The 25,433-nt window shown below is 47.8% G+C and overlaps 2 protein-coding genes and 1 long non-coding RNA gene across 15 annotated transcripts in view; 1 reads left to right on the top strand and 2 right to left on the bottom strand.

Moving 5' to 3' along the window:
- The window catches only part of BCAS3 (BCAS3 microtubule associated cell migration factor), a 299,564-nt gene extending 295,595 nt beyond the window's left edge, over nucleotides 1-3,969 (bottom strand). For 8 of the 13 annotated variants that reach the window (XM_039720699.1, XM_039720697.1, XM_039720698.1 and 5 more), the window contains exons 1-2: nucleotides 2,982-3,067; nucleotides 290-344 (exon numbers count right to left, since the gene is read on the bottom strand). In XM_039720699.1, the coding sequence (XP_039576633.1) occupies nucleotides 290-344; nucleotides 2,982-3,052 (126 nt within the window). In that variant the 5' untranslated portion in view covers nucleotides 3,053-3,067. Of the gene's footprint in view, nucleotides 1-289; nucleotides 345-2,981; nucleotides 3,068-3,946 lie in introns of those variants that run through there. The other 5 variants (XR_005628832.1, XM_039720696.1, XM_039720703.1 and 2 more) reach the window with 1 other exon arrangement.
- A 575-nt stretch (nucleotides 3,970-4,544) lies between these two features.
- Nucleotides 4,545-6,433, top strand: LOC120507699. The gene is made up of 2 exons (XR_005628827.1): nucleotides 4,545-4,902; nucleotides 5,133-6,433. It is a non-coding gene; the product is annotated as an uncharacterized LOC120507699 (long non-coding RNA).
- Nucleotides 6,434-6,439: 6 nt separating this feature from the next.
- Nucleotides 6,440-25,433, bottom strand: part of PPM1D (protein phosphatase, Mg2+/Mn2+ dependent 1D) — a 19,222-nt gene continuing 228 nt past the window's right edge. The window contains 6 exon segments of the mRNA XM_039720655.1: nucleotides 6,440-7,822; nucleotides 10,874-11,113; nucleotides 12,181-12,371; nucleotides 18,688-18,812; nucleotides 20,901-21,129; nucleotides 25,189-25,433. The exon segment at nucleotides 25,189-25,433 is cut by the window's right edge and continues 102 nt beyond it. Of these exon segments, the coding sequence (XP_039576589.1) occupies nucleotides 7,295-7,822; nucleotides 10,874-11,113; nucleotides 12,181-12,371; nucleotides 18,688-18,812; nucleotides 20,901-21,129; nucleotides 25,189-25,433 (1,558 nt within the window). The 3' untranslated portion in view covers nucleotides 6,440-7,294.

Raw genomic sequence — 25,433 nt, forward strand, 5'->3', positions numbered from 1 at the left:
AAATCATTGCTTGGAATCAGAATCAGGATCATTTCCTGAAGCTAAATTCAGCTGCAGTGCTCCTCTAAGAGTAAAACAAAATTAGTTCCCTTCTGCTACATGGGCAACCAGGAAGGGACCCTTCCAGTGCCATATTTATTATGTATAAATATACTAAAATATAGAAATAAACCTATTAAAATGATTTCTTTATTAGGTGAAGTAATAAATTTACAAAGCAGAGTGAGGATCCCTGACACTGCTTGTTTGTGCACTGAAAAAAAAGTGGTTTTAAAGATCCACACCCTACCTGTGGCACAACATCCTGGAGGAAGGTAACAACACTTTCCATGTAGGACTGTTCCCTGGAAAACAGAAGGAGAATTTCAGCCAAAGGAGTTCAGAAATGGTCATGAATTATTCAATTAGGTCAGCAAAAGGAGGCATGGGCAACCTTTAGCACATAGCAGGACACTAAGCATGCAGTGCAGGCACTTACTTTTACTGCCAAATTCTGATAACATAAATTTGTGGCCTCTAAGTTATGGAAGGACTAAGAGTAATAAAAGTCTGTAAAAAAGCCAAGTGATAGCTGCTGATGGAGTAACTGCTTGGGGGAAATATAAAATCTAAATTCAAGGAATAAGGCATGTCCTCCACATCAGAGAGGCCTGAAGTGATACAGGGATTTGGAAATCATTCCTCAGGATTTTCCTACTTGAATGAAATGTAAAAATGAGGATTTAAACAATGACTGGAGCTCTCCTGGTGGGCACAAACAAACCCCAGAGCTCCTGTGCAGGATGGCCAAAGCTGGCAGTGCCCAGGGGATGGAACAAAACCCTCCCTAAGAGCAAGGAGAGGCATGTCCAGGTGAGACTGTACACTTGGGAAGCTCATTCCCTGCTGGAAGCTCACCAGCAGCATCCACTGGGAGGGTTGAAATGCAAGACACGTTTGCTGGGGCAGAGTTAAGGCAGTGCTGTGAGCAGGGAGTCCCTGTGCAAGGGCTGAGCAGCCACAGCGTGGGCTGAGAGCAGCAGATGCTGCTGCAGCCCTGCAGAAATTTGGTGCTTTGAGCCATGAGGAACACTTGAAACACTCTGGCAACAACAGCTACCCTCGGGAAGTCTGAGATTATTTAAGAAAAGCCTTCAGGTTTTCTTTAGGCAACAGCTTTGGCAGCTCCGAAATTAATTTTTGTGCTGTTGTAATTTTTTCCTGTGCCAACTCAAGATTTCTCATAGCAACAAAGGAGAACTGTAAATTAGGAACTCTGGATGGCCAAAAGTGCTGTTTTCTGAAGCTGGGCAAGATTGTTTTAATAAACCCAGGAGTGTTTAGCACTGAAAAATGCAGCACTGTGGAGAATTTAGGTCTACGCATGACCATACAGAAGATACTTGAACCCAAATGCTGCAACACCTCTTTGCAAACAGAGATAAATCTGAAATATGAAGCTTTACATGCCAGAAAGCCTACTCCAGCCCATGGCCAAGCCATCCCAGGATTTCTGCATCCCAGACTGTCCCACTCAGCTCCAGGCTGAGGCCTTACAAACTGAGCTGTGGTTTCTCCTGTGCTGATTCTTCTCTGATTTATGTAGGTCACCCAAGGTGCCCCTGCACACCTTTATTAAAATGCCTGGCCACAGCCAGAGCAGTAAACACAGTGGCTGAAGCTGTCCTGGGAATGCCAGCCAGCCAGAGTCATGCTGCCCTCATGTTCAGCTCATGCAATGACTTTTTCCCCTCTCCCCAAGCATGTCTTGAACCCAAGTTGGTGTTTGGGAGGTGTTTTATTCAGAGTGTGTGCACTAAATCTCCTCCAAAGTTGAAAAAATTCCAGGGAGATGTCTTTGAAGTGGTTAAAAACAACATAATCCACAAAAAAAAGCCCAATCTTCCTTTAATGATGATGTAAAAAGTTAACATGAGCAACAGAATGCTGCTGGGTGCTCAGCACACACAGATTCACCAAAAAGAGTGACATTTTTGAGGCACTAACAGGTACCTCAAGAACAAAACACCATGTTTAAAAAAAGAACAGAATCATCTTCAGAACAGACAATCAACTCCTTACAGTGTTTTTCTATTATAACACTTTTAAAGCACATTTTGAAGAAAATGTTGTTACAGAGAAGAAATGCATTTGTTGAGGAATTTTGCCACATTAAAAAAAAAATGGCTGCAGGACAAAGTTCTATCACAATTTTTTGTGCTACAACAATCAGTTTCTTGTGATCTTCAACAAAAATGAAGTGAATTTTGTATCTGGAAACACAGAGTTATCTCCAAGGGCACAGTAACATCCCCTGAAGTGGACATTTCCACAAAGTGCCATTTTGCAGCAGCATAAAATCCCAAGGAAGAAAGAAAAATTGCTACAAAACTCCTTTAACAGACAAAGGCCATAAATCTTCTAGGCTGCCATACAGCCAAAAGGCTCTTTTGCCATGAAAGCATTCCCATGTGCACACAGTGAAAATCAGGATGCTCAGGCACAAAAAGTGTTTGTCAGGTGCTCTGACCAGAAGGATGGAGCTTCTTCTTTCTTCCTTGGTTTTGTTCTTTTAATATTAAAAAAAATCCCACAATTCTTCTTCCTGGAGGACTTTAATGACAAGTTTTGTATGTTTTAATAAATCCACTCTGGGACAAGGTGTTGTTTAAAAGAAAGGATCACACATGGCACAGCCCCCTGGCCTAAGGAAGAAGTTGGCATCACTCTTCTACATTGCAACGTTTGTACAGCAAAATGGTGCAAACAACAACAAAAACTTCGCAGCAATCAGCTTTTAAAGACACAGCTTTGGTGTGGATTGCAAAGGGTGGGATCCCACTCGGGGAGACAGAAACGCCACGCGCTGACTGCACCGGAGTCAACGCAGCGCCAACACAAGCTGGCCTTGGGGGGAAAAACCCAAAGCAGCTCAGGCTGGGGTTGTTCCACAAGAAAAGCAAGGCTTTTCAGTAAGGGCTGTTCTTCTAGAAGGTTCTTACGTGGCAGCTTGAGGGCGAACCAGCACTCCTCCCGTGCAGCGGCTGGGGCGGCGCGGCGACTCCGCGGCCATGGCTGCGGCTCACACCTGCAACGAGCACAGCACCTTCACTGACAGTTCCACAGCACTGCTTATCCCACGGGTTCTTCAGGGTGGCAGCAGAGAAACTGCACTTCCACAGGCCCGCAGGACTCTTTACAGCACTTTTTTTAATGAGGAAAAAAGGTCGCGCACCAAGCGGGCGACTGGTTCAATCACTGCAGTTCATAGAATGGGAAAATAAAAAAACAAACCCCACAGAGCGGCGTGATAAAGGGGAAAATGATCCCAAACTGCACTAGATGATCTTTCAGGAGCCCTCCAAGCCAAACCACTCCATGATTCCATGATTAAAGATAGTGGTGCAGGTACACACCTGTCATCAGCACTACACAACCCACTATTTCCTAATGGGCTGCTGTCTCAGAGAACAATTATACAAAAATAACGTGCAGTCACAATTGCAGCGCACTGCACTCTTGAAAATATGGGTTCCACTGCAGCTCACACATTCTCCTGCTTTATGTCAGCTTTTTGTGCCATCCTCAAGCTCTCCTTCACACTCCTGTTCTCCAGGGGGAAATTGTGTGTGACGTTCCTAGAGGCAGAAAGCACTCGAGGAGCAGCCCAGACCCCAGCCAGCTCTTCAGGGAACCCCCTCAGCTGCTCTGTGGTGTGTCCCCACCCCAAACCCGCTCACAAAGTCAAAGAAAAAGCCAAATCCCCACGGTGGTATCAGCTATCAGCATCATTCCACGTCAGGCCACACTCTGCAAGGGCCAGCCCATGAAGGGAGGCAGGACAACCACTCAGGAACTGACAGCAAAACAATAATTAATAACAAAACATTCAGCACCACACCAGCAGCCTGACACACGCACCGAGGAACCCTGAAAGGCGGAAATGTCACGGAAAGGATGAACTCACCCCCGCCCCTGCCGTGCCCTCAGTGCCAGCACCTTGTGCCGGCCCGGCCCGCGGGGAAGCGAGCTCCGGGGCCGATCTCAGCTCGGGCCCTGGGCCTCGGCCCGGCCGCGCCTCAGCCCGGGGCACCGCGGGGCCGCCCGACCCTCCGGAGCCCCGGCGGCGGCCTGGGCACCCTCCGCCGCCGCTATTGAGCAACCCCACACCAAACACCGCGACCTGCCCGGCCTCTCTCCCGGCGAGCGGCGCCGCGGCCTGCCCGCAGCGCGCCCGCCCCTCGGTGACGTCACTTGGGGCGGGGTCTGGTGGGCGGGGCCGTGAGGGGTCGTGAGGGAGCCTGAGGGGCATTGAGGGGCTGAGAGGGATCCTGAGGGGCATTGAGGAGCTGAGAGGGATCCTGAGGGGCTGTGAGGGAGCCTGAGGGGACGTGAGGGGCTGAGAGGGATCCTGAGGGGACGTGAGGGAGCCTGAGGGGCTGAGAGAACCTGAGGGGCATTGAGGGACCGTGAGGGATCCTGAGCGGTTGTGAGGGAGCCTGAGGGGCATTGAGGGGCTGAGAGGGAGCCTGAGGGACTGTGAGCGAGACTGAGGGACATTAAGGGGCTGTGAGGGCTCCTGAGGGGCTGTGAGGGAGCCTGAGGGACTGTGAGGGGGCCTGAGGGGCTGTGAGGGACCATGAGGGGTCATGAGGGACCGTGAGGGGCATTGAGGGACCGTGAGTGATCCCGAGGGGCAGAACGCCGCAGGCAGATAGTCCCAGGAAGGGGGAAAGGCCCCGGGGCCGAGGTGTCCCCAGCTGCAGCCGCAGAGCTCAGGGACAGCGCAGGTTCTTGAGCTGCTGCCCCTCAGAGCTCGGGTGCTGTGGCAGCGCTGGAGACACGGCTGAGGAGCGGCCTCAAAAGGGGCCCCAAGAGCCATGGAGAGAGACTGGACAAGGGCCTGAAGTGACAGGACATGGGGTATGGCTACTTCCAGAGGGTAGATTTTTATTATAGAAAGAAATTGTTCCCTGTGAGTGTGGTGAGGCCCTGGCACACGGTGCCCAGAGCAGCTGTGGCTGCCCCATCCCTGAAGTGCCCAAGGCCAGGCTGGACAGGGCTTGGAGCAGCCGGGGACAGTGGGAGGTGTCCCTGCTCGTGGGTGATTCAGCTCTCCTGCAGCCCAGCCAGGGTGTGATTTATGTTTACAGGTGTCCAGCAGTGCCCAGATGCCTCAGGGTGACACACAGGGCCCTGGTTCAGGTTTCCAGACAGTGGCACCGGGTCAGGAGGGGGTGACCTGCTCTGGGAATGCACCTGACTCCTGTGACAACACCATCACACACATACCAGAAGAATGAGGCAGTGGCTGAAAACATCCACAAAGTGCCTAGGAGCAGGTTTGCACAGATCACAGCTTTATTTCGCAACAAAAAGTTTGAACTCGGGTTTGATCTCACCAAAGGAGCCTCTGTGAACTTATCGGGTGTCAATTCCCCTGTCTCAGCTTTGAATATTCATTTCAGAGACGTCAAATGAGGAAAAAGGTGGGGAAAGTACACCCAGGAGGAAACTGCTGCCAGTGCATTAATCCTGACCATCAGCCAGCAGCTTCCCCAGGAAAAACTGCAGGGTTGGATTCATTTATTAAGAGTAAAAAAGAAAAGCCAAAAGATGGAGAAGCCCAAGTTTACAACTGCTTGAGAAAACTTCAGTGAGGCTCACATTTCTGAGTGCTGCAGAATTCTATGGAAACCTAAATTTTGCTTCTGTGTAGAGCAAAAATTCACTATAAATCCTGGGAAATTCACTATAAATCTTTTTTTCTTTTGCATATTTCCCTTGCAAGCAGTAACACAGTGATCTCACCGAGGTGTTACAGTCGCTCTTTGGCAGGCTCAGTGCCAGCTAATTGGAAACAGGTAATTACTGTTGTTGCAGAGGTTGTTGGCAGGCAGTTGCCACACGCGCTTGTGGCCTCTGCAGCCTTTCCTCCCCATCTGGGGCAGAATTTCAACATCACAGCACAGCTTCATGGACTGAGGTGCCTGCCCACATCCACAGAAATAAATCCTTGCAGGATGCAGTTTGGACAGGCTGCTGCTTTCATCTCCTGAGGCAGCGCTGCGTTCCCAGCACGGATGAAAGGGAATATTTTCAGGAATAAAATCCCCTGGGATTTCTGTAACCATGGTAACACTTAAAGATGGCAGGCCTGCTTCCAACCTGGCTTTTATTGTTCCAGCACTAAGGAACTGGGTTCTACAAATAACCATCCTGGAATAAAGAACTGCCCTCTTGCTTTCCCATCAAAATAAAAATTTTAAAATGTAATATATTGCTACAGTTAAACATTCAGATAAAGTGCCAAGATCAATTCTGTCATAAATCTAACTGGGATTTAATGAATACCAGATAAATATGAATATTTTTGTAATAATAAATTCATATTTCACTGCTGAATAAACACCAGAACTTAAGCCTGAAATAAAAATTAAAAAAATAAAAAGCATCCCCATCAAATTTTCATGTGTTTTATTGAGGTGAACATACACATGGTCCACATAGTCAATGAAAATAGTCATAAAATAATTTAAGAACTTGTGTTGAAAGGTTATTAGCAGCACCATCGGTATTGGAATAGCAGAAAACACATCTCGGGGGGCAGTGATGCCTGGATAAAATGCCATCATCTGGAACAGGGGATGGGAATGGCTTCGTTGGATGCTCTGGGGAGTTGGAGTTTTTAAAACACACTTTTTTTTGCTAAATACTTTTGACGATTATTGTTACAAAAAATACAACTAAATAAGATACTGCATAGTATTTTAATTAACATAAAATCGACATTGAGGTGTGTAAAGCAAGACTCAAATCTCTGCTTCCACATACATTTCATTTCTGAGTAGAGAAATCTAAAATTTAAAACCAAAATATAGACCTAGTGTATTCTCTAAAAGACACACTTTAGGTGGAACGTATCAGACTACGAAAATACATTATCTTCCATTCTGTTTAATAATTTACTTTAGTTAAAAAGTTGTGAAATTCTCCTCACAAGAAGCGTATACAAATTGATGACTTTAGTAAATTAACAAAAAGGATTATTTTACTTTTTGTTTTGTTTTTGTTTTTTTTTAAAACAAGGCTTAGCCCCGCAGTAACAATTATACAAGGAAGAAAAAGAGACTACATTTATATGAAGGAATACAAATTTACACACATTTTACAGTGACTTATACCCTACACATCTACAAAATTCACAGTTATAATACAAGCAAGTACAAGGCCGGGATAAAGCTGTCGGATACCAAAAAAAGTTCCTACTTTAAAAAAGAAAAAAAACCACCTTGGGAGGAGCTCCGCAGAGCCCTCAGCAGACGCAGAGGGCTTTCCTGGGCGGGTGGAACAGGGAGCTGCTGAGCTTCTTCTGCCCGCGGAGGCTGCGCCGCATGGCCAGCCGGGCCGGGCTGCGGCGCTGCGGGCCGGCCGCGCCCTCGCCCGGGCCCCGGCCCGGCCCCCGCCGCGGCTTCTTCACCGCGGGGCCCGAGTTGGATTCCTCCAGTGTCCGCTTAAAGCTGGCCGGCGGCGTCCTCTCCGCGTCCTTGCCTGCGCCGGTAGGGGACACCTTGAGGCCTTTTTGGTCCGTGCCTGAGTTGGAAGGGGAGAGGCTGACTGACAAACCATTGCTGTAGGATTCCTGTAGCCTCAAAGCCAGGGCTTTGCTGCACTTCTCCTCCTGGGGGGCTGAATCCTTCGGGGTTCCTCCTGAGGAAGGTAAACTGCTTTTGGCAATCTCATTTGGCAGCTCCAGGTATTTTTCTGAGAGCATGTTGCTGTGCAGGAGGGGAGGAATGGGCTCAGCAGAGTTCAGTCGTGGCCAGGGGTCATCCTCTACGAGCTGAGGGAAAAGGAAACAAAACACTTAGGCATAAATGTAACCATAGAATCACAGAACGATCTGGGAGAGGACCTTCAAGATCACTTATTCCAAACTCTGCCATGGGCACAGGCACCTTCCACTACCCTTGCTTGCTCCAAGCCCCATCCTGCCTGGCCTTGGACAGACTTTATCCCACGAGTGTGCACAGTGTGTGGCACTTCCAGAATTTCCCTAAACCTTATCAAAGGCAGGAGAACCCTACTCCACAGCAGACTCATCTTCTCTCCCTGTTGAGAGGTGGAAACAATTCCAGCTGGGGATGTGAACTGCAGCTGCAGAACACTGAGGGCTCTGCTGGGGATTCAGGGAAAAGCAGAGCCTGTAACAACCTGTGTGATCTTCAGCAGCATTCCCAACACCCAGCCAGGACTTCCCGTGGGACACTGACAGAGGCACTGCCCTCTGCCTGATGTGTGGTGAGTGGCCAGAGAGCAGCCAGAGGCTCCTGACCTTTGTAACGCTCAGCACTCTGTTACTGCATAACCAGGTTATCAGGGCTGGGCAAACTCCTCCTCACCACAGGGGCACTGTCAGCCAGCTGCAAACGTTCCTGTGTGCTCCTGTGTGCTGTGCAAAGCGACACTCGTTAGTGCCTGTGGATCCCTCCCAGCACAGCCAGCCACTCCCTGGGAAGCACAGGCACAGGGGCCAAGAGCCAGGCACTTCTAAACTCTGACCCTCTTCTCTTCTGCAGCCTCCGAGAAGGGTTTTTGCCTCATTCTCTGTTTTACCTACAGGAAAATGGGGACAATACTTGCTCTCACTATCCACAGGGGGATTATGAAAATTAGTGTTTATGCAGCACCCTGAAGATAGCAATTCTGACCTTATTAAAGATTTAATTGTGAAGAAGTCCCCGGTTACTCGGTGAGTCCTTCAGAAGGAAATTTCAAGGCCACGCCACACTCCCTCAGTGGGAGGCAAATGGCAGTTATTATTTTAAGAAAATCATGTGCTGCAGACTGAAATGCACACAGCTGAATCAGTCAGGGACACATCTCAGGTGAATAAACAGATGCTTCTGAAGCCACAGCCCAGAACAATTCCAGGTTTAATAAAATGCACTCCAAAAGAAAAGATAATCAGGATTGTTCCAGCTCCACACTGGTTTCCCACTCCTCTCTACTCCTCTGTGGCTGCCCATGTGTACACAAAACCATTTAGATAACATTCCTTTACTACATTTAGCAACACAAGAGGGAAGACCTTTATGAATGGAATTTTAAAGGTTATTCTTCATCTCAGTTGCTGCAGAACCCAGAAGGACACCAGATCCCACACAGAGAGCAGCTCTGGCAACACTACTTCAGCTGCTCAATTTAATTTCTGACATTGTGTCACATAAAACTTAGTTTTATGTTTTTTATTGTGCAAGACATTTCATGTTGTGGCTCTTTTCCCCAGCATGTCCTGCTGGTGCAAACAGCTGAGACTGAAGCCAGGGGAAGGCACAGGATGGAGTGCTGGAGAGTGATGTAACAGAACAGGAAAAACAAACCACCAACTGAATTTCTCAACAATCCAATCAATCTTCCTCGCTGGCCTCGGGAATACTGGAATTAATTTGGTATTAGTAATTGCTGCCAGAAGGACAAGCAATTAAGAAATACTTTTGTTGAATTAAGAAACTTTGGTTTCCATCTATTTCCGAATTAATTGTTTTGGCAGGTAGCAGCTGTCAGGCACCAAGGCCATCCCTGCTTCCCTCACAGAAACTGTGATTGAAAATTTTAAGAGCACTTAAAATTTAATTTTTTTTCCTCAAGATTTTGCTAGGTTTAAAGCTCTTTCCATGGATTTTGCTCCACTAGATGAAAGGGGAGGAGACAAAGTTGAAGCTTGCCATTTTATTAGCAGCTTGTTTCTCCCGAGGGAATGTTTAAAACTCCCTTTCTAATTTCTGCTTTCTTTTCCTTTGCCCAAAGGACAATTATCTGAAGATTCTGCAGAACATCAAAGGACAGTGACTTAAATCAGGAGCAGCTGGTAATTACTGAAACAAACAGCCACTCATAACTACACTCCAGTTCTTAGAGGGGGGGAAGAAAAGCCACAGAACAACAAAACAAAAACCCTCTGAAGAGCTCTGCTTTATGTTAACAACTCAAACTTGCAGCCTCCAGAAAGACCTTATGTTATGATGTCTCTGCCTCCAACAAAGAACATCAAATCAACCAAAGGAAGATAACGAGATCTCCCAGTACAGAAAGAAAATGTTCTTTACAGCAACATGTGTTGGAACAAATTTAACCTTCAAAAAAATTAAATAAATAAAAGCCCAACACCACCACAACCAAACCAACCCAAATCAAGGCAGGCCCTGTCAGGAACAGGTTCACACCCTGCAATCCCTGGGCTGGGCAAGCCACACAAGCACCCGGCAAGGCAGGAAGAGAAACTGCAGCCCAGCCTTGATTTCTAAGGGGTGTGCTGGGTGGTTTTGTTATACCTCTGAGCCCCACTCTGGCTCCTCTCTGTCTCAAAAGGCTGCCTTGAATCTCGGGGAGGATCTCAGAAAACTTACTTGAAGAGACAGTGCATTTCAAGGTTTGTAAAGTAACAGTACTAACTTCTTCCACATTAGGGAGGGAGCACAGATCAGCAGCTGCCAATAAACAACCAGCAGCAATTCTGAGAATTCATACATTGGAACACCAAGAGCAGAGTGTTAAAGTTCTGTAATAAACATTGTTAAAAGTTGGTCCAGTCCTCCAAACCTTTGCATGTGGAAGTATTGAGGATATAACTGCAGCTTTCACAGAAAACCCAGAGCTGGAAGAGACCCACGAGGGTCGTGGAATGGCAACACCATGTTTTAACCAACTGAGCCAATCCCAGTAATAGATTATCTAGACATATACAGTAAAAATTCAAAATTAAACACAGCAGCATTAAACAGTGATGCACATCGACAGCTCAGGACTTTCTGTGGGCATTTCTGAATCTCTGGCGACACTCCGATGCCCCCAGGGAGCCGGGGGGGCAGAAGGGGACCCGGAGAGCCCTTACCTTGAGGGGGGGCGTGCAGCAGCGGGAGGGGGGCAGGCTGCTGGCATCGGGGCTGCTGTAGCTGGGCCCCTCGGCCAGGTTGAGCACCAGCTCCTCGTCGGGGTCCCAGCGGCCGCGCTCGCGCAGGGGCGCGATGCAGATGACGATGGCGCTCGTGTTGTCCGCGCGCAGCATCCGCTGCCGCCAGCGGCCCAGGGCCCGGCCCACCAGCATGCGGGCACAGGACTGCCGCGCCTCGCCCTGGGGACACAGGGACACTGTCACACACAGGGGACACTGTCACACACAGGGGACACCAGCATGCGGGCACAGGACTGCCGCGCCTCGCCCTGGGGACACAGGGACACTGTCACACAGGGACACTGTCACACACAGGGACACCGTCACACAGGGACACCGTCACACACAGGGACACCAGCATGCGGGCACAGGACTGCCGCGCCGCGCCCTGGGGACACAGGGACGCTGTCACACAGGGGACACTGTCACACACAGGGACACCGTCGCACACGGGGACACCAGCATGCGGGCACAGGACTGCCGCGCCTCGCCCTGGGGACACAGGGACACTGCACACAGAGCACCACACACACAGAGCCACATGGGCACAGGACTGTCACGCCTCACCCTGGGGACAGGGGACACTGTCACACACAGCCACCATCACGGCACCTCATGCCACACACTCTCCTACAAACCATGCCCCAAAGCCACCCCAGAAATGCTAATTAAAACACATCTTCCGTCTCAAATCCACCTTTAAATCAGTTTGTGGTATGTTTCACACACACACAATGCTTTAAACACCATAAACAGCTTGTAACACAGCAGCAGCTTGTAAGAGGTTGGAACACAAGCTACAGGCTTCCCAAAGTGCCTCATGGGGTTTGCAGAGTGTTTGCTCTCTGATGCTCCAATACAAATTCTCAACTGTTTTGTAAAATAAATCAGAGAGTAATTTAATTCAGTCTAAACTGTCTGCATTATAACATGCACCTTAATGTGAAATAAATTTAATGTTCAGACAGCATTTTGTGTAACTTCCTTAGAGAAGAAACTCATTATCTCCTTTATTACTCACAGATAGTCGAATTTCCCCAAAACATAAAGCAAATAATTTAAACTATGTTAACACCCATGGTATTTAACGTCAGCCACATTGTAACAATTTTTATGTTGTGGCAATATCACCAATCTGCCCGAACCCCACCAACTCCGTGAGGTGCTTTTCACCCCTACCAGGCTGAGCCATTTTTAGAGGTAACAAGGATGAAATCTCCACACTGCCTTCTGGCCACTGCCCTCACCATGAAATACTTCTTCTCCTCGTGATCCTGGCACATGGAGATGGCATCCTGAGGGGGGATCATGTTCCAGAGCCCGTCACTGCCAAGGATGATGTACTTGTGCTTCTGGGGGTCAATGGTGTGCACGCTGGTGTCGGGCTCGGGGGACACCACAAACTCCCCACTGTAGAAGTCGTAGCTCCAGAGATCACCTGGCAGAGCAGAAAACAGGTTGGAATTGTTACAGAACACATGAGAAATCTCACTCTTGGAAAATAGAGAAAAATGTTCCTTCACCATCAGCCTTGAGTCACCTGCAGGAACATAAAGAAATTCCAGCCCAGTCACAGCTGCTGCCACCTTCTAATCCTCTTTAAACTAAACCAAGCTGTAATCAGAGGTGTTCTACCCTCTTCATACAAGTATTTGTGGAAAAAGGAGAAATGAAACAATTAATACGTAGAAAATGGTGAAACCTTAACCACTCTCCAGACTAAAACCTATCTGAATTAACTGATCTCTCTTTAAACAGAAATAAAACCTGCCTTTGTTGGTCCCACACCAAACGTACAAATATTTGTGTGAGCAGGTGCCACAGGGAAGGGATAAAGCAAAAAGCAAAGGAGACTGAAGCCCTTTCCCTGTTCAATTCCCTCTGGCATTCCTTCTCCTCCCCCAGCTCGAGCATCCCCTGCAAAGCCAGAGGGGCTCTGCAGCTGAGCACTGCCAGCCTGGGACTGGACAGGAGCCACAGGAGCCCGGGCACTGCCTGGGCTGCGGCAGGAAGGCAGCAAAGAGCTCCAGCCTCTCCCCAGGATGGCCTGCTGCAGGGAACGTTTCTATTTTTAAATCTCTCTCACTGTGTGAATGAGTTTGGGGTCACCTCACCAGAAACAAAGCTGAACAACGCAGCAAATCATCCCCTGCTTCAAGAGCTCCCTCCAAACCATCCTCAAATAAAAACCACTCCAGCAGAAAAATGCATTTCTATAACAATTTATTTCAATTCTATTTATCAAGTACACTTGAAAAATTAAAAACCTTTTCAAAGGCTAAGCCTTCAAATCAAGAATAGTAATAATTTGCCCTAACACCTCTTTTTAAAATTTATTTCCATGTTCACAAACAGCTTCCTGTAGTGATAAACAGCAAAAAGTAACATTATTATTACTTGCAAGCACTGGCTACATTTTTCTGTGCAGAACACACAGCTTTAAAAGCAGAAATTAATTGAACTGTCAGGGCTGAGCAGCAAACAGAAGCTCAGCAACTCAAGAATAAGGTTTTGTCAGGCTCTTTGCTTTCTGCTGGACAAAGCCTGGAGCTTCTTCCACATCCATCAGCACCCTTTTAAAGACAATAAATAAGCTTTTTGTCTTCCTCCTTGCCTCCATTAGCTTTGCCTTAAGCTATCAACCAGTTGAAAAGACTTTTCCAGAAGCAGAAAGGGAATACTTCAACTCAATTACCCCACTCCACCGCAGCCCATCCTCATTAAAGCCCCGCTTCTCCCCACAAGCACATGCTGCTAATGAGTGCTAATTAAAAGCCAAGCCTGCTCCAACAGAGGTGTACTCGGCTGCCGACAAAGCCAGCTGGCAGGGAGATCAAAATAAATACTGTAACAGGAGAGCTGAGCAATTATTGCATGTGAATTGCCATGGAAAGTCCTGCACTCGCAGCTCCTCACACGGCTCTGTCACAGCCACAGCAGGAAAAGCAACACAGCACCATCAACTTCCCATATATACAATATTTTCACCCATCCTCATGCTCTGTCACAGCCACAGCAGGAAAACCAACACAGCACCATCAACTTCCCATATATACAATATTTTCACCCATCCTCATGCTCTGTCACAGCCACAGCAGGAAAACCAACACAGCAGCATCAACTTGCAGTGTACACAATATTTTCACCCATCCATTTGCCAGTTTGTTCGTACTGATGTAGGAGAAATGACAAAATGTTATTAGCTGAATCGGTTTTTTAATTAAAAACACTGTGCTGGGGGATAAAAATAACCTGCTGCTCATTAATTTGGGTTCTTCAGCACACATGTCATCCTGTCCATCTGCTCCCTTCCCGAGGAAACTGCCAAGCCACCACCACACTGACTGCAGGGAGGAGGCTCCTCACAGGATAACTGGGAATGTCGCCGTGGCCACCAGGCCAGCTCCAAGGATCACAAACTTCTGAGGGGCACAGAGGGATGGATTCCCACAGACCCTTCAGCCCAAACCCAGCCCATCTCACAGGGAGAAGGACATTTATAGTTTTATTTCGGTTTTTTTCCCTGAAGGACAGAGCTCCCCAGGCTAAGGCAAAGCTTTTTGGAGCTGCTGCCCAGCTGTGCCCCCCTCATCCCAGCTGTGCCCCCCAAATCCCAGCTGTGCCCATCTCCCTGCCCAGCTGTGCTCCCCTCATCCCCGCCCAGCTGTGCTCCCCAAATCCCAGCTGTGCCCCCCCATCCCTGCCCAGCTGTGCTCCCCATCTCAGCTGTGCCCCCTCATACCTGCCCAGCTGTGCCCCCCTCCCAGCCCAGCTGTGCTCCCCAAATCCCAGCTGTGCTCCCCAAATCCCAGCTGTGCTCCCCAAATCCCAGCTGTGCCCCCCCATCCCTGCCCAGCTGTGCTCCCCAAATCCCAGCTGTGCCCCCATCCCAGCCCATCCCAGCTGCAGAGTTGAACCCCCCAGCCATACAAGCCTGCAGAGGTATTTTATTTTCTGGGGCAGCCCCTGTCCAGCTCTGGGAAGGCAGAGGGCAGAGGGGAGCAGGCAGAGAGCAGAGAGCTTCCCTGAGCACCTCAAAGGGCTCTGAGTCCTTCATTGTGTTCCAAAGCAGACAGAGCAGTGACCCCTGGCAGCTGGCATGTGCCAGGGGCTGCAATGCCAGGCTCTCAGGCTTCCACTTGAGAGCCAGACTATTTTGTCCTGAATTAAAACCCAAACATTTACAAAACTCTTGACAATCTTGTTCTTTAAAAACTTACACACTGGGAGTATTTCTTTCAGTGTGAGGTTTGCATGTTTCTTTTCCAAACAACAACAAAAATTTTATTCATGTAGTTCCTTCTATATCTTCCAGAAAAACCTGTTTCTTAGTCCTGACTCAAACCAGAATAATATACAGAGATCTACACTGCATCTCACTAAATGAAATAGATGCTTGAAATCAGATACTAAAGGAGCAGGAAACTAATTTAGGTGCCTGTGAGAATATATCAAACTAGGCAGTCTCTCTTACTGTTACCTTGTAAAATCCAACAACAAAGCCACTTCCAAGTGCTGCCAGGGAAGTAAAGGCAGTTACAAACAAAAACACCCAGCATGTAAGTGGGCTGGATTGGATTAAACCCAAAGCCTTCTTAGAGCAAAAGCATGTCCAGAAATTACATAAATCAAGTCTTTCATTTCAGTTTCTGGAGATGCTGTTTTGCATATAAAAAGGGCTTTTGATTTTAATAGAGGAAAGAAAACTTTACTTTCATAACTCAGTCCAAAATAAAAGCTCAGTTTGATTAATCCCAGAGCTTTTTAAATCAAAGTTTTTCTCCACAAGGAGCCACAGGTGCCCTCACATGATGTGTGTTACACAGATGCCCAGAGCAAAGCACACACTGCACATTTATTATTTTGTCTCAGGGCTGTAGAAAACTGTACAAGCTACAGCAAGATACCCTGAGGACTAGAAAAGAATCCCAAACACACCCCAAGTTTGTCTGGTTCTATAGAGATAAAACAGAAAAGCAATTCTCAATGGAAGCTGGAAATTGCTGTAAATACACAATTCCATGTGATTCAGGTTCACGGCCTACAATGGAGCAGGAAGGAAAAACTGAGTGACAGCTGTGCCCACTCCGTTTGGTAATTTAATTTGAAAAACAGCTAAATGCATGTAAACAACCCTAAAATCTTACACAGCAATTTCCTCAGATCATTTGAGGTCAGCCATAGCCTCTTCTCCAGGATTCCATGGCATGTGCATTCAGAGAGCTTCACAGAACAGCTCTGGCACCCAGGCAGCAGTGCTGGAGAACAGCTTCCCTGCCCCTGTCAGCAACCCCTGCAGCTCCACTGCATCCCCTGCTCTGGTGCAGAGCTGCTCCCAGAGGGCAGCAGGAATTCCTGCAAGGTGGAGGCTGCTCCACCTGAAATTGGGGTGAGACTGTTCTATTCCTACATAAAAAGCCAGGGAAAGCAGAGTTCACGTTCCCACAGGAGGGAGTGGTTGGACCAAGGGCTCCTGGCTCAGGTTTCATCATTCATTCATTTAAACACCTCCCAAACAGCTCCAGCAGTGCCAGGCAATCCCCACCACAGATCCTTGAGTATCTATTACAAGGCAAATCAGTATTAAAAAAAAAAAAGATGTTCTCATTGCCCAGAAAAGGTCAGCAGAAGTAGCTGTGGAAACACAGAACTACAGCTTAAAATGGTTTATTAGAAGACAAAAACCTGCTGAGTGCATTAAAGCATCTCACAGATGCTCCACAGGGACAGCACACAGCCCAAATATTTCTGACTGGGTATGGGGCTATAAATAAATCAAGCATTATTTAAATACTTAAATACAGCCACTGTGCATACCACAAATGCTTCTTTTAGGGCAGAAGGGCACTTCTGACAATCAGAATGAGGAAGGGTATGTCAACAGAATTCATCTGGCCACAAGGATTTCTTCTGCACCAGGATTTTCTGCTGCCTGAGTGTAACTTTTCCATAGTGCTTTATTCCTATTTCCAGAACCTCTCCTCAGCTCCTTAGGAGTGCACTAGACTGAAAGACTGGGGGATGAGACTACATCAAAATACTTTAAAGTGTTGTCAGAGACACTTAAAACACCATCTATGAGCTAAATTTTAGGGGTTTTAATCAGATAATCTCCCCCATTCTAAATATAATAATTCCCAACTCTAAGCTTCTCTCTTTAGAGATTCTTCTTGTTCTGCTAAAAATTTTTATCCAGGTTGGGACCAGGCAGGAGGGGAGGCTGGTCCCAGCAGGGGGTTTGAGCTTTCAAATCCCAGAATTGATAAGAGAGAGGTGCTCCCATTTTTTGGAGCTGAAAACTCTCCAGTAAATCCTCTCTTCATGCACTTGCTGGCAAAGAATGCACTGGGGGCTAACAAATGCATGGCTCCTTGAATTCCCATCTGCACACAAACCTCAGCCAAATCCTTTTGTTCAGCTTGCTGGGAGCAACCAGATCAAAAGCCAGCAAGCTCTTCAGACAGGCAACAAACTCACAATCACAGGAACAAAAGATGCATCAAAATTAAGTGTTCACATTTTGCAATCCAGGAGGAACACCTCCCCTGCCCTGCAGGAGGGAACAACAGGGGTGTGCTGCTCAGGGGATGAAGGATTTTTTGCTACTCATCTATTTGTTCCAAAGGATTCACTCAAACTCTCAAGTCAGGTTTCCTAACCACAAAACAAACTCTATCCTACCTGTAATATGACACAAAGACTTTGAAATACTGAGAAAAAGTCCCTAAAATTAAAAGTTTTAATTTTCAGGCACCTGTGATTCCTTGCTTGACACACAGCTGACTCTTCCATGTTCATTGTCACTGCAAAATTCTCCTTAACTCTGGGCAGATCCCTGTGGCACAGCTATTCCTGCCTGTGAAATCAGACACAGCAAGGCTCTGGAATGAGCCAGAGCTGCTCGCAGAACAGCCTGTCCCCAGGGGCACTGCCAGCTGACCCAGGAGCACTGACAGCACTGCCACGGGCCTGCCAAGCTGCCAGCCAGGAATTCCAGCACTGCTCCTACAGCAAAAACCACAATCCCATCAAACCAAACCCATTCTGGGTATTCCTGCATAGAAGATTCCTCACTGCACAAGGGAAAGAACATGAACAGCCAAGGATTGGCATTCTGCAATGGAATTTAAGGAGAAAAATGACCAGAAACACTTAACATTCACAGGTAAGAGACACCCAATAATTCAGTTAAGAAGTACTTCCTAAAAAAAAAAAAATCACCACAGGATATTTCAGGACAGTTTCTAGTCCTGCAATATCCCTTTCTGTCCTTGGAATGAGGTGCTCCTCAAAGACAGTTCCTCTCATTTCTAGTGCTCCCATAAAGGCAAATTAAATGGATTTAACTTAAATCCTACTCTATGCCAAGTCTTAAAAATAAAATAAAAAAATTCTCCACAAAAGAAATACTGAAGGAATTCATACACCATCCAGCAAAGCTTCATTTCTGGTGCAAATGAAAACGTGCAAGCCCTGCGTGTCTCCAGGAGGGAGAGCACATTTGTCTCCTTCTCACTGAGATAGTGGGACTGTAATTTTTGACTAGCTGCTGGTAAAATTAAACCCATCCTTGTAGGGCTGCCACAAAACCCTGCAGGTCAGAAGTCACGTTCTTCTCTCCCCAGTTACAGCGTTATTCAAAAAATGCACTATTATTGTATTAAAAACACACTTCCAAGGCCCAGACTCTGAGCAGGCGAGGGAGGAGACCCCTGTAGATTGTTTGCTTGCAGCCCCAGAGCTGAGGCACTCACCCAGGGCTCTGGCCACGGCCAGGAAGGGGATCTGGTCGATGACGGTGCTGCGGCGCACGGGGCCGTTGTGGCTCAGCCGGGGCCTCTTCCACACCACACGGTTCACACCAGACTTGTTGATCACACTGAAAGCACACACAGGGCCAGGGGTTAGCAACAGCAAGGGGGGACGTGGTGTCAATGAGGAAAATCAGTTCAATATGCAAATGTGGGGGTAATGATGATGGCAGCCTCGGGGAAGTTCCTATTCCAAAGCACTTTGCTAGCTCCATATAAAGCCATGGGGAAAAGTGAGAGATGAAGGGCAGAAGTAGAAAAAAAGCAAGGTAATGAAGACCTGGAAGAAATTCTGGCTGGTTACAAAATATGCAAGTGTCTTTTCAATCTGCCAGAGACACAGCAGAACTGGATTTGCCTCCCTCAGATGAGGGCCATCAACCCCAGCTCACTCAGGTGTAAATTGCACACAGTTCCTCCTTCAGTCTTCTCCATCTCCCAAAGTCTGGCTGTACAGAGCAGCATGGCATCCTTGAAACAGCAGCAAAGCAAGAAGCAGCCTCCTGAAAGGATTTGCTTGATGGAAGGAGCACCAAGAGGAGGCAGACACAAAAGAGGAACTGTCCCGGGCTGGGGTCTGCAGGAAGCAGGAGGCAGGGAGGACAGCTCTGCATCTGCATGTGAACACCTGCTCTGAGGCACTGAGCTCTGGTTCAGCTCTCCCAGGTGGCACTGGAGGGTCAAAGGAGCTACAGAGCAAACAACTGGGGCAGCTGATGAAGCATCAAGGAATAAGAGCTAATAAAACCAGGAACCAGCAAAGCTTGGTCCCAACCAAGTTAGGAACTGGATACTTGAAAGTTCCTTTCATCCAAGGAACAGCCAGTGGTAATTAGAAACTGAGCAGCTCTGGAACAGCCTCAAGATTCCTCATGCTGAAGCCATTCAAGATGCACTTCCTGACACTTCAAAGGCCTGAACAACAAGGGCATGCTCTGCTCCATCCAGAGCATGGCAAAGTCACAAACACCACGTCCTAAATCCTGATCTCATCACTTGTACAGCTAATGACCACACAGAGCTCACTATTGGAAAGAAAACCTCATCCCACACTCAGACTGTTACTGGGAAAAGAGCATTTTAATGGCAGGCTCCCTCATGCTCTCTCATTAAGTGTTCCCAGTTTGCTGTCATGAAAGAAAAGGCATTCCCAAGCACAGCTCCACCTCACTCCCACCACATGCTTCACATCCAGCCTGGGAAAACAGGAGGAGCACCAGTAAAAATTAAAAAAAAAAAAAAAAAAATTAAAAATTTAAAAATTAACCATTCCTGTTGATACTAATTTTCAGAGAATGCTTCTTTGCACCTTCAGAGACTTCCAACCTCTGAGAAACGCCCTGGAAACCTACAGCAAACCTGCCCCTGCTCAACTCCTCCTGCCAGAGACACAAATATCTGCAGGTTAGTGGGCTGACAGGGTTCCCATGTGAATGATGGCAGCAGGAAAACCTTCAGTGATCCCTGCTCGAGGAGCAAACCATGCCCATCCATCTGCTGCAGCAGCAGGAGGACACAGAGGACAGATCCCAGCCCTGGCATTGGCTCCAGACATTTGTGCCACCTGACAGAGCCCTGCCTGCTCCCCCTCACCCCCAGGGACACACACCCACCCCAGCTCAGGTGTGCCAACATCTGCCAGCCCCTGCCAGGCAAGGAGGGGCTCCTGGAAGGACAGGTGCTAAATTGTGGTGTTAGAACAGCAAAGGGAGGATTTTGTTTCAAAACCAGGATTTTTCTCTTGTTCCCTAAGGAGAGGCTTTGAGGAGCCCATTCAACAGCTGCCATTGTCACCTCAGGGACAATGCAGGATGCCTGAGAAATTAGAGTGCTGTGACAAGCTGGATATTCCAGACCTCCTATCATTTTACCTAGGGAAAAGGGAGTTTGTACAACTTGACGGTTCCTCAGAATTTAAAGGGAAATAGGCCAAAAATTAGCATCTTTGCGGTGAACATTTAGCAGTGTAACTGCCCCTCAGCTGTGTGATCCACCAGGAAATTAAAATTCTGGATACACCATAAACCACTAGCAAAAAACACAACCATGTAACAATGGTAATTTATTCCTCAGTGAGCTGTAAGAAAAATTAAGAAGACAAAAGAGAAGTAGCTGAGATTCAGCTCCTTGTGCTCAGTGAAAGCAGACAAACCTACCTGCCCCCAAGGCCTTCAATTCTCTCCCTTTCTTTGGGAAGCTCTGGCTTGTGGTCCTGTGTCACCTCCACAGCTCTCACAAAGTCATCCTTGGGGTCGTCCTGGACCCCCAGCACCACTCCAGAGTCTCCCACGTGGGCCACGTACATCTTGGAGCCGCGGATGATCACCACGCTGGCCGTGGTCCCCGACGTGCTGGGCAGCCCTGTCATGGTCTTGGGCCACTCTGCTGCAAGGAGAAAGCAGGCAAAAAACAGACAAAAAGCACAGCTTTAGTTCTGGCGAGCTGGGGATGAGGTGAAGGGTGTCTCAGAGGTTTGTGGGGTGTTACAACAGCCAGGCACAGTGGTGTCCCCAGGTCCCCCTCTCCTTTAACATCCTTGCCCAGCCTCAGCCTAAACTGACACAGGATCAAAGCACCACAACAGGGTTCTGAAAATGTCTCCTCTGGTGTGATATTCCAACATCACTAGAAGAACACAGGGGAAATCCTTGGGGGCTGAACAGGATCAGTCAAGTGTTTCATTGAGATTTACTCTTCACTTCCCTGTCTGAAGTAGTAGAAGTGTCCTAAATTCAGTTATTTTGTTTGGATATTTGATTAGTAATCTGGATTTGTGGACATTCTTGATCCCCTTGGAAGGGAGAAAAACTGCTATTTGACTTTCATAGGTTGAACAGCAACCTTTAGTGCTGAATGACATCTCAAATGCTTTGCTCACATTTCCCTTTGGACGGCTGAATAATTCAGTGTGCTCTCCTTAAATTCTACAGGAGATATCCCTGGAATTCAGAGTAATAAGAGAACTACACCTGGTCAGGGAAATCTCTTTCCTCAACTGCTTTGCCCCAAACCACTTCTATGAACTTGCTCTCTCCAATTACATCCCATCCCAATTTCTCTTCCATGCCTTTCCTATTTTTGTATCTACACACACAAGCTGATCTTTCCCCAAAAGTGCACAAGCTGTTGAAAAACACCCCCACGGAGCCACACCATCCTCCTCCCACCCAGCACCCACAAAAGCAGGCTCAGCCCCCAGTTATCAGCTGGTTCCAAGTGCCAGCAGCAGCCTCGTGTTTCTCCTTCACCGTGCCCACTCACATCTTCAGACAAGCTCCAAAGGAGCCTCTCCTCCCTGTCACATTCTACCTCCTGCTCTTCACAAGTCAGGCTCACACAGCACTCCACAAAAACTCCACTGTGACACCAGCTGTCTGCAGGAAATACCCAGCTCAGGCTGCCAAAGCACTGCATCCTCTGTTTGTGCCTGTGGCACAACAAACACACGAGGAGAGAAAAGGAAAACACACTTATACCTTAGCCTCTGTGAAAATAGATATTTTAACCTTTTTAAAGCTTTAAACAAAATTTTAAAAAAAGAGGAATTAAGTTCTAGTGGCACTGAGTGATGTTCAGGTGCCTGAGGGAAGAAGACATGGAAGAGAGGTGATGGAAAAGGAGAATTTGGAGAAGTAGAATTCACAGGCAGTATGAAGAACAAAGTTGCATTTCCTCAGTGTGAGCTACCAAGACATCCAGCACAATTTAAACATTTAAGTTCCAACAGCTCTAGCTTTGTGCTCTAAACACTAAAATGCACTTTCTCCCTAGGAGCAGCTTTATTTCAAGAACACAAACATTCAATCAGCTTATTGGAAGTACTTTGTCTGGCAGTTTTAACTGTGGATATTAAATCTAACACATTCCAAGAGGAAAGCAAACAAGGGAGGGAGCCAAGTGGTAATGAGGACTTCAACCATGCACTTAACAGAAAACAAGCTGCAACTAATGAGTTTCTGTCAGTGTAACAACCCCTGAACAGCAATAAAATGTATTAGAGAGTCAAATCAGTCTTTATGGAGATGGGGAGCAGAGAGAAGGAAATCACCCACTTGTGGGAGAAAGAATGATGCAGCAGCCTCAGATTTTAGGCTCTACAAAACCAGGAATTATCTGCCTGTCATCCAGAGACTGCAGTTCATGCCTTGCCCCTGTTCAGAGATAAGTATCAGATACAGCCCAGTTCTCTCTGTCGGTTGTATCTCACCAGGAACCAGCAGAAGTGTCAAAACTGCTGGGTTTTCTTCTGAGCTCCAGCATTAAAATCAAACCCATGGATCCAACTCCTCCACAGATCAGGAGCATCAGCAGCACATCTTTCCAAAACATTTTCCCCCTCTACCTGAAAAACACTGCCCTTCACACTCAGCTTTGTAACTTTGAACTCATAAACTCAACTTGTTCTGTACCTTCCAAAATGAACTCTTACTCCAGAAGACCTTTGGCATTCAGGGAATTTTATTACTACAGAATTAATGCCAGAAATAATCCCCAGTGACAAATGGGCATTTTTCTGGTTTGGTTTTTCTGGTACTGTCATGGTCAGTGTGGTTTGTGTCTATCAGGGGATACCCACAGGACTTCCAACAACCTCAGAGCAGCTGAGTACAAGCTTCCCTTCCAACAGCCAACTGCAAGCAGTGAAGACTCCATCCTCCACCCCAAAATTCCAAACCATTCTCCCACACACCTCTAGATACCAACATGGCCAGTCTCCATTTCGTGTCCCCAGTGTCACCAGCACGGTTAAGAAGCTGCTTTACACGTGGTAAAATGATTGCCTGTCAGTAGAATTCACACTGGGACTCCAGAACAGGATGGAGTAATAAAGCAGAGATAATGATGGGCTTGTCCCGCAGAACTCGGGCTGTTGAGCACGTGCAGCAGGAATCAGGAGGAGCAAACACGCTCTGGAGTTTACCAAACAGCCACCTCCAAGTGCCATCGAGGGCTCCCAGGCTTTTTCTCTGTGCTGTTTCCCACAATAATTTAAATTGCTTCCACAACCCTGTGCTGTTTGCTAAACACCCACGACTGAACACAGCTTCCTGCACTCTTCTCCTCCCTATCCTGGTGCTCACACAGAGTTCCAGTGACAAATTACACACCAGGGCCACGACAGCCAAAAAACTGAGCTCTTTATCTTCCCCTACCCCGGGCCATGTCCCCAGTTCACACATTTTGCTCCTTATCACCCAGCCCTGCAGCCCAGGAGGTCGCACACCCCATTGCCAAGGATGTGGCCAAGTTCTGGTGCTTTTAAAATTCACACCCTTCCCTCTGTACCCTCAAACTTACTGTTCCTTCCCCCAATATCTCCTCAAGTATCTGACATTTGCACAACTTCTCTATTTCGCTGTTCAAGAAAAAGGAAAATGAAACTGTTTTGAAATTATAATTACCCCGCACCCCTCCTGAATCACTCACTGAAAGCCCGGGGTGCTCTGAGTGCAATTCTTGCTTTTCAGGTTTCCCTCCCAAGCCCAGCTGTCACTGTCACTATTCTGGATCCAGTTTTACCGTGTTCCACGCCTCCCTTCACACGCTAAACTCTGCTCTTGCTTTTTCTCTGAAGCTTTTGAATGCCTAAATGCATAACGATATACACATATTCTACACATTCTATATAAACAACCACGCTCTAAGTCAGAACCTTCACCTCAGGAAGGAAAAAAGCCTTTCAGAAACTCCAACTGCAGCCTCACAAGACCTCGGGAGAAGGACGAGTACAGAAGTGATGACTGTCACTTGTCTGGGCATGCTCCTCTCCTTAACACTGACTTATTTACGGCTTCCATGCTACTGCAATTAATCAGCTAATACATACATAAATACATAATGATGATATATTTATCTCTATCAAAACCCTCCTCAGGATACTAAGTTTATTTTCTATTTGTCAGGGACACCGAGTATTCTATTCCCCCATGCTCGCACATGAGCGAGTTACAAACCATTCACACTTCAATTCTTCCATCAGGACTCACAAAAACAGTCGGAAGCACCGTTAGGGGAAAAAACACCATTCCCAGCCCGCTTCAGTTTGCTAAAATTACTTTTTTCTCCCTTTTCATGACACAAGGGAAATCTAAGGGGGAGTTCGGTGCGATTACCGAAGGCAACAAGATGAAGACCTTCCCAAATTGACGCCTAACACCCCAAAAACAAACTGCAGCCCTACCACCGCACCATCCCCAGCTACGTAACACAGCAGCGCATCCTCGCCCTGTGTTTACATCTCTCTTCTCCCAGCGTGCCCTCCAGTTTTTCTCGTTCTCCGAATGGCTCGGCTCTGCGGCCGGGATGTCCTCCCGCGATTCCCGGCGCGGGGATGGCAGCGATGAGGGAGGGAAGCAGGGAGGGAGGCAGGCACTCACAATAGCGCGGGAGAGGGGGAGGAAAGGGCGGCCGGGGAGCGGCGGCTCGGCGGGCGCTGGCACTTACGCAGCTTTTTCCACATGGCGCGGTGGCAGGCGATGAAACCCTTGCGCAGGGCCGCGCACACCTCGGCCGGCTCCGCCGAGCAGAAACCCTTCTGCTTCTTGATGAAGCCCCACAGGTTCTCCCGGGCGAACTGGGCCGCCTCCCGCCCGCCGTGCCCGTCGCACACGGCGAAGAAAGCGACGGAGCGGCGCGGCCGCCGCCCGGGGCCGGTGCCCGGGGGCTGCGCCCCGTCCTCGGCCGCCCGC

The sequence above is a fragment of the Passer montanus genome, unplaced genomic scaffold (genome assembly GCF_014805655.1).
Source record: "Passer montanus isolate IOZ18808 unplaced genomic scaffold, ASM1480565v1 scaffold44, whole genome shotgun sequence".
Taxonomy (NCBI): Eukaryota; Metazoa; Chordata; class Aves; order Passeriformes; family Passeridae; genus Passer; species Passer montanus.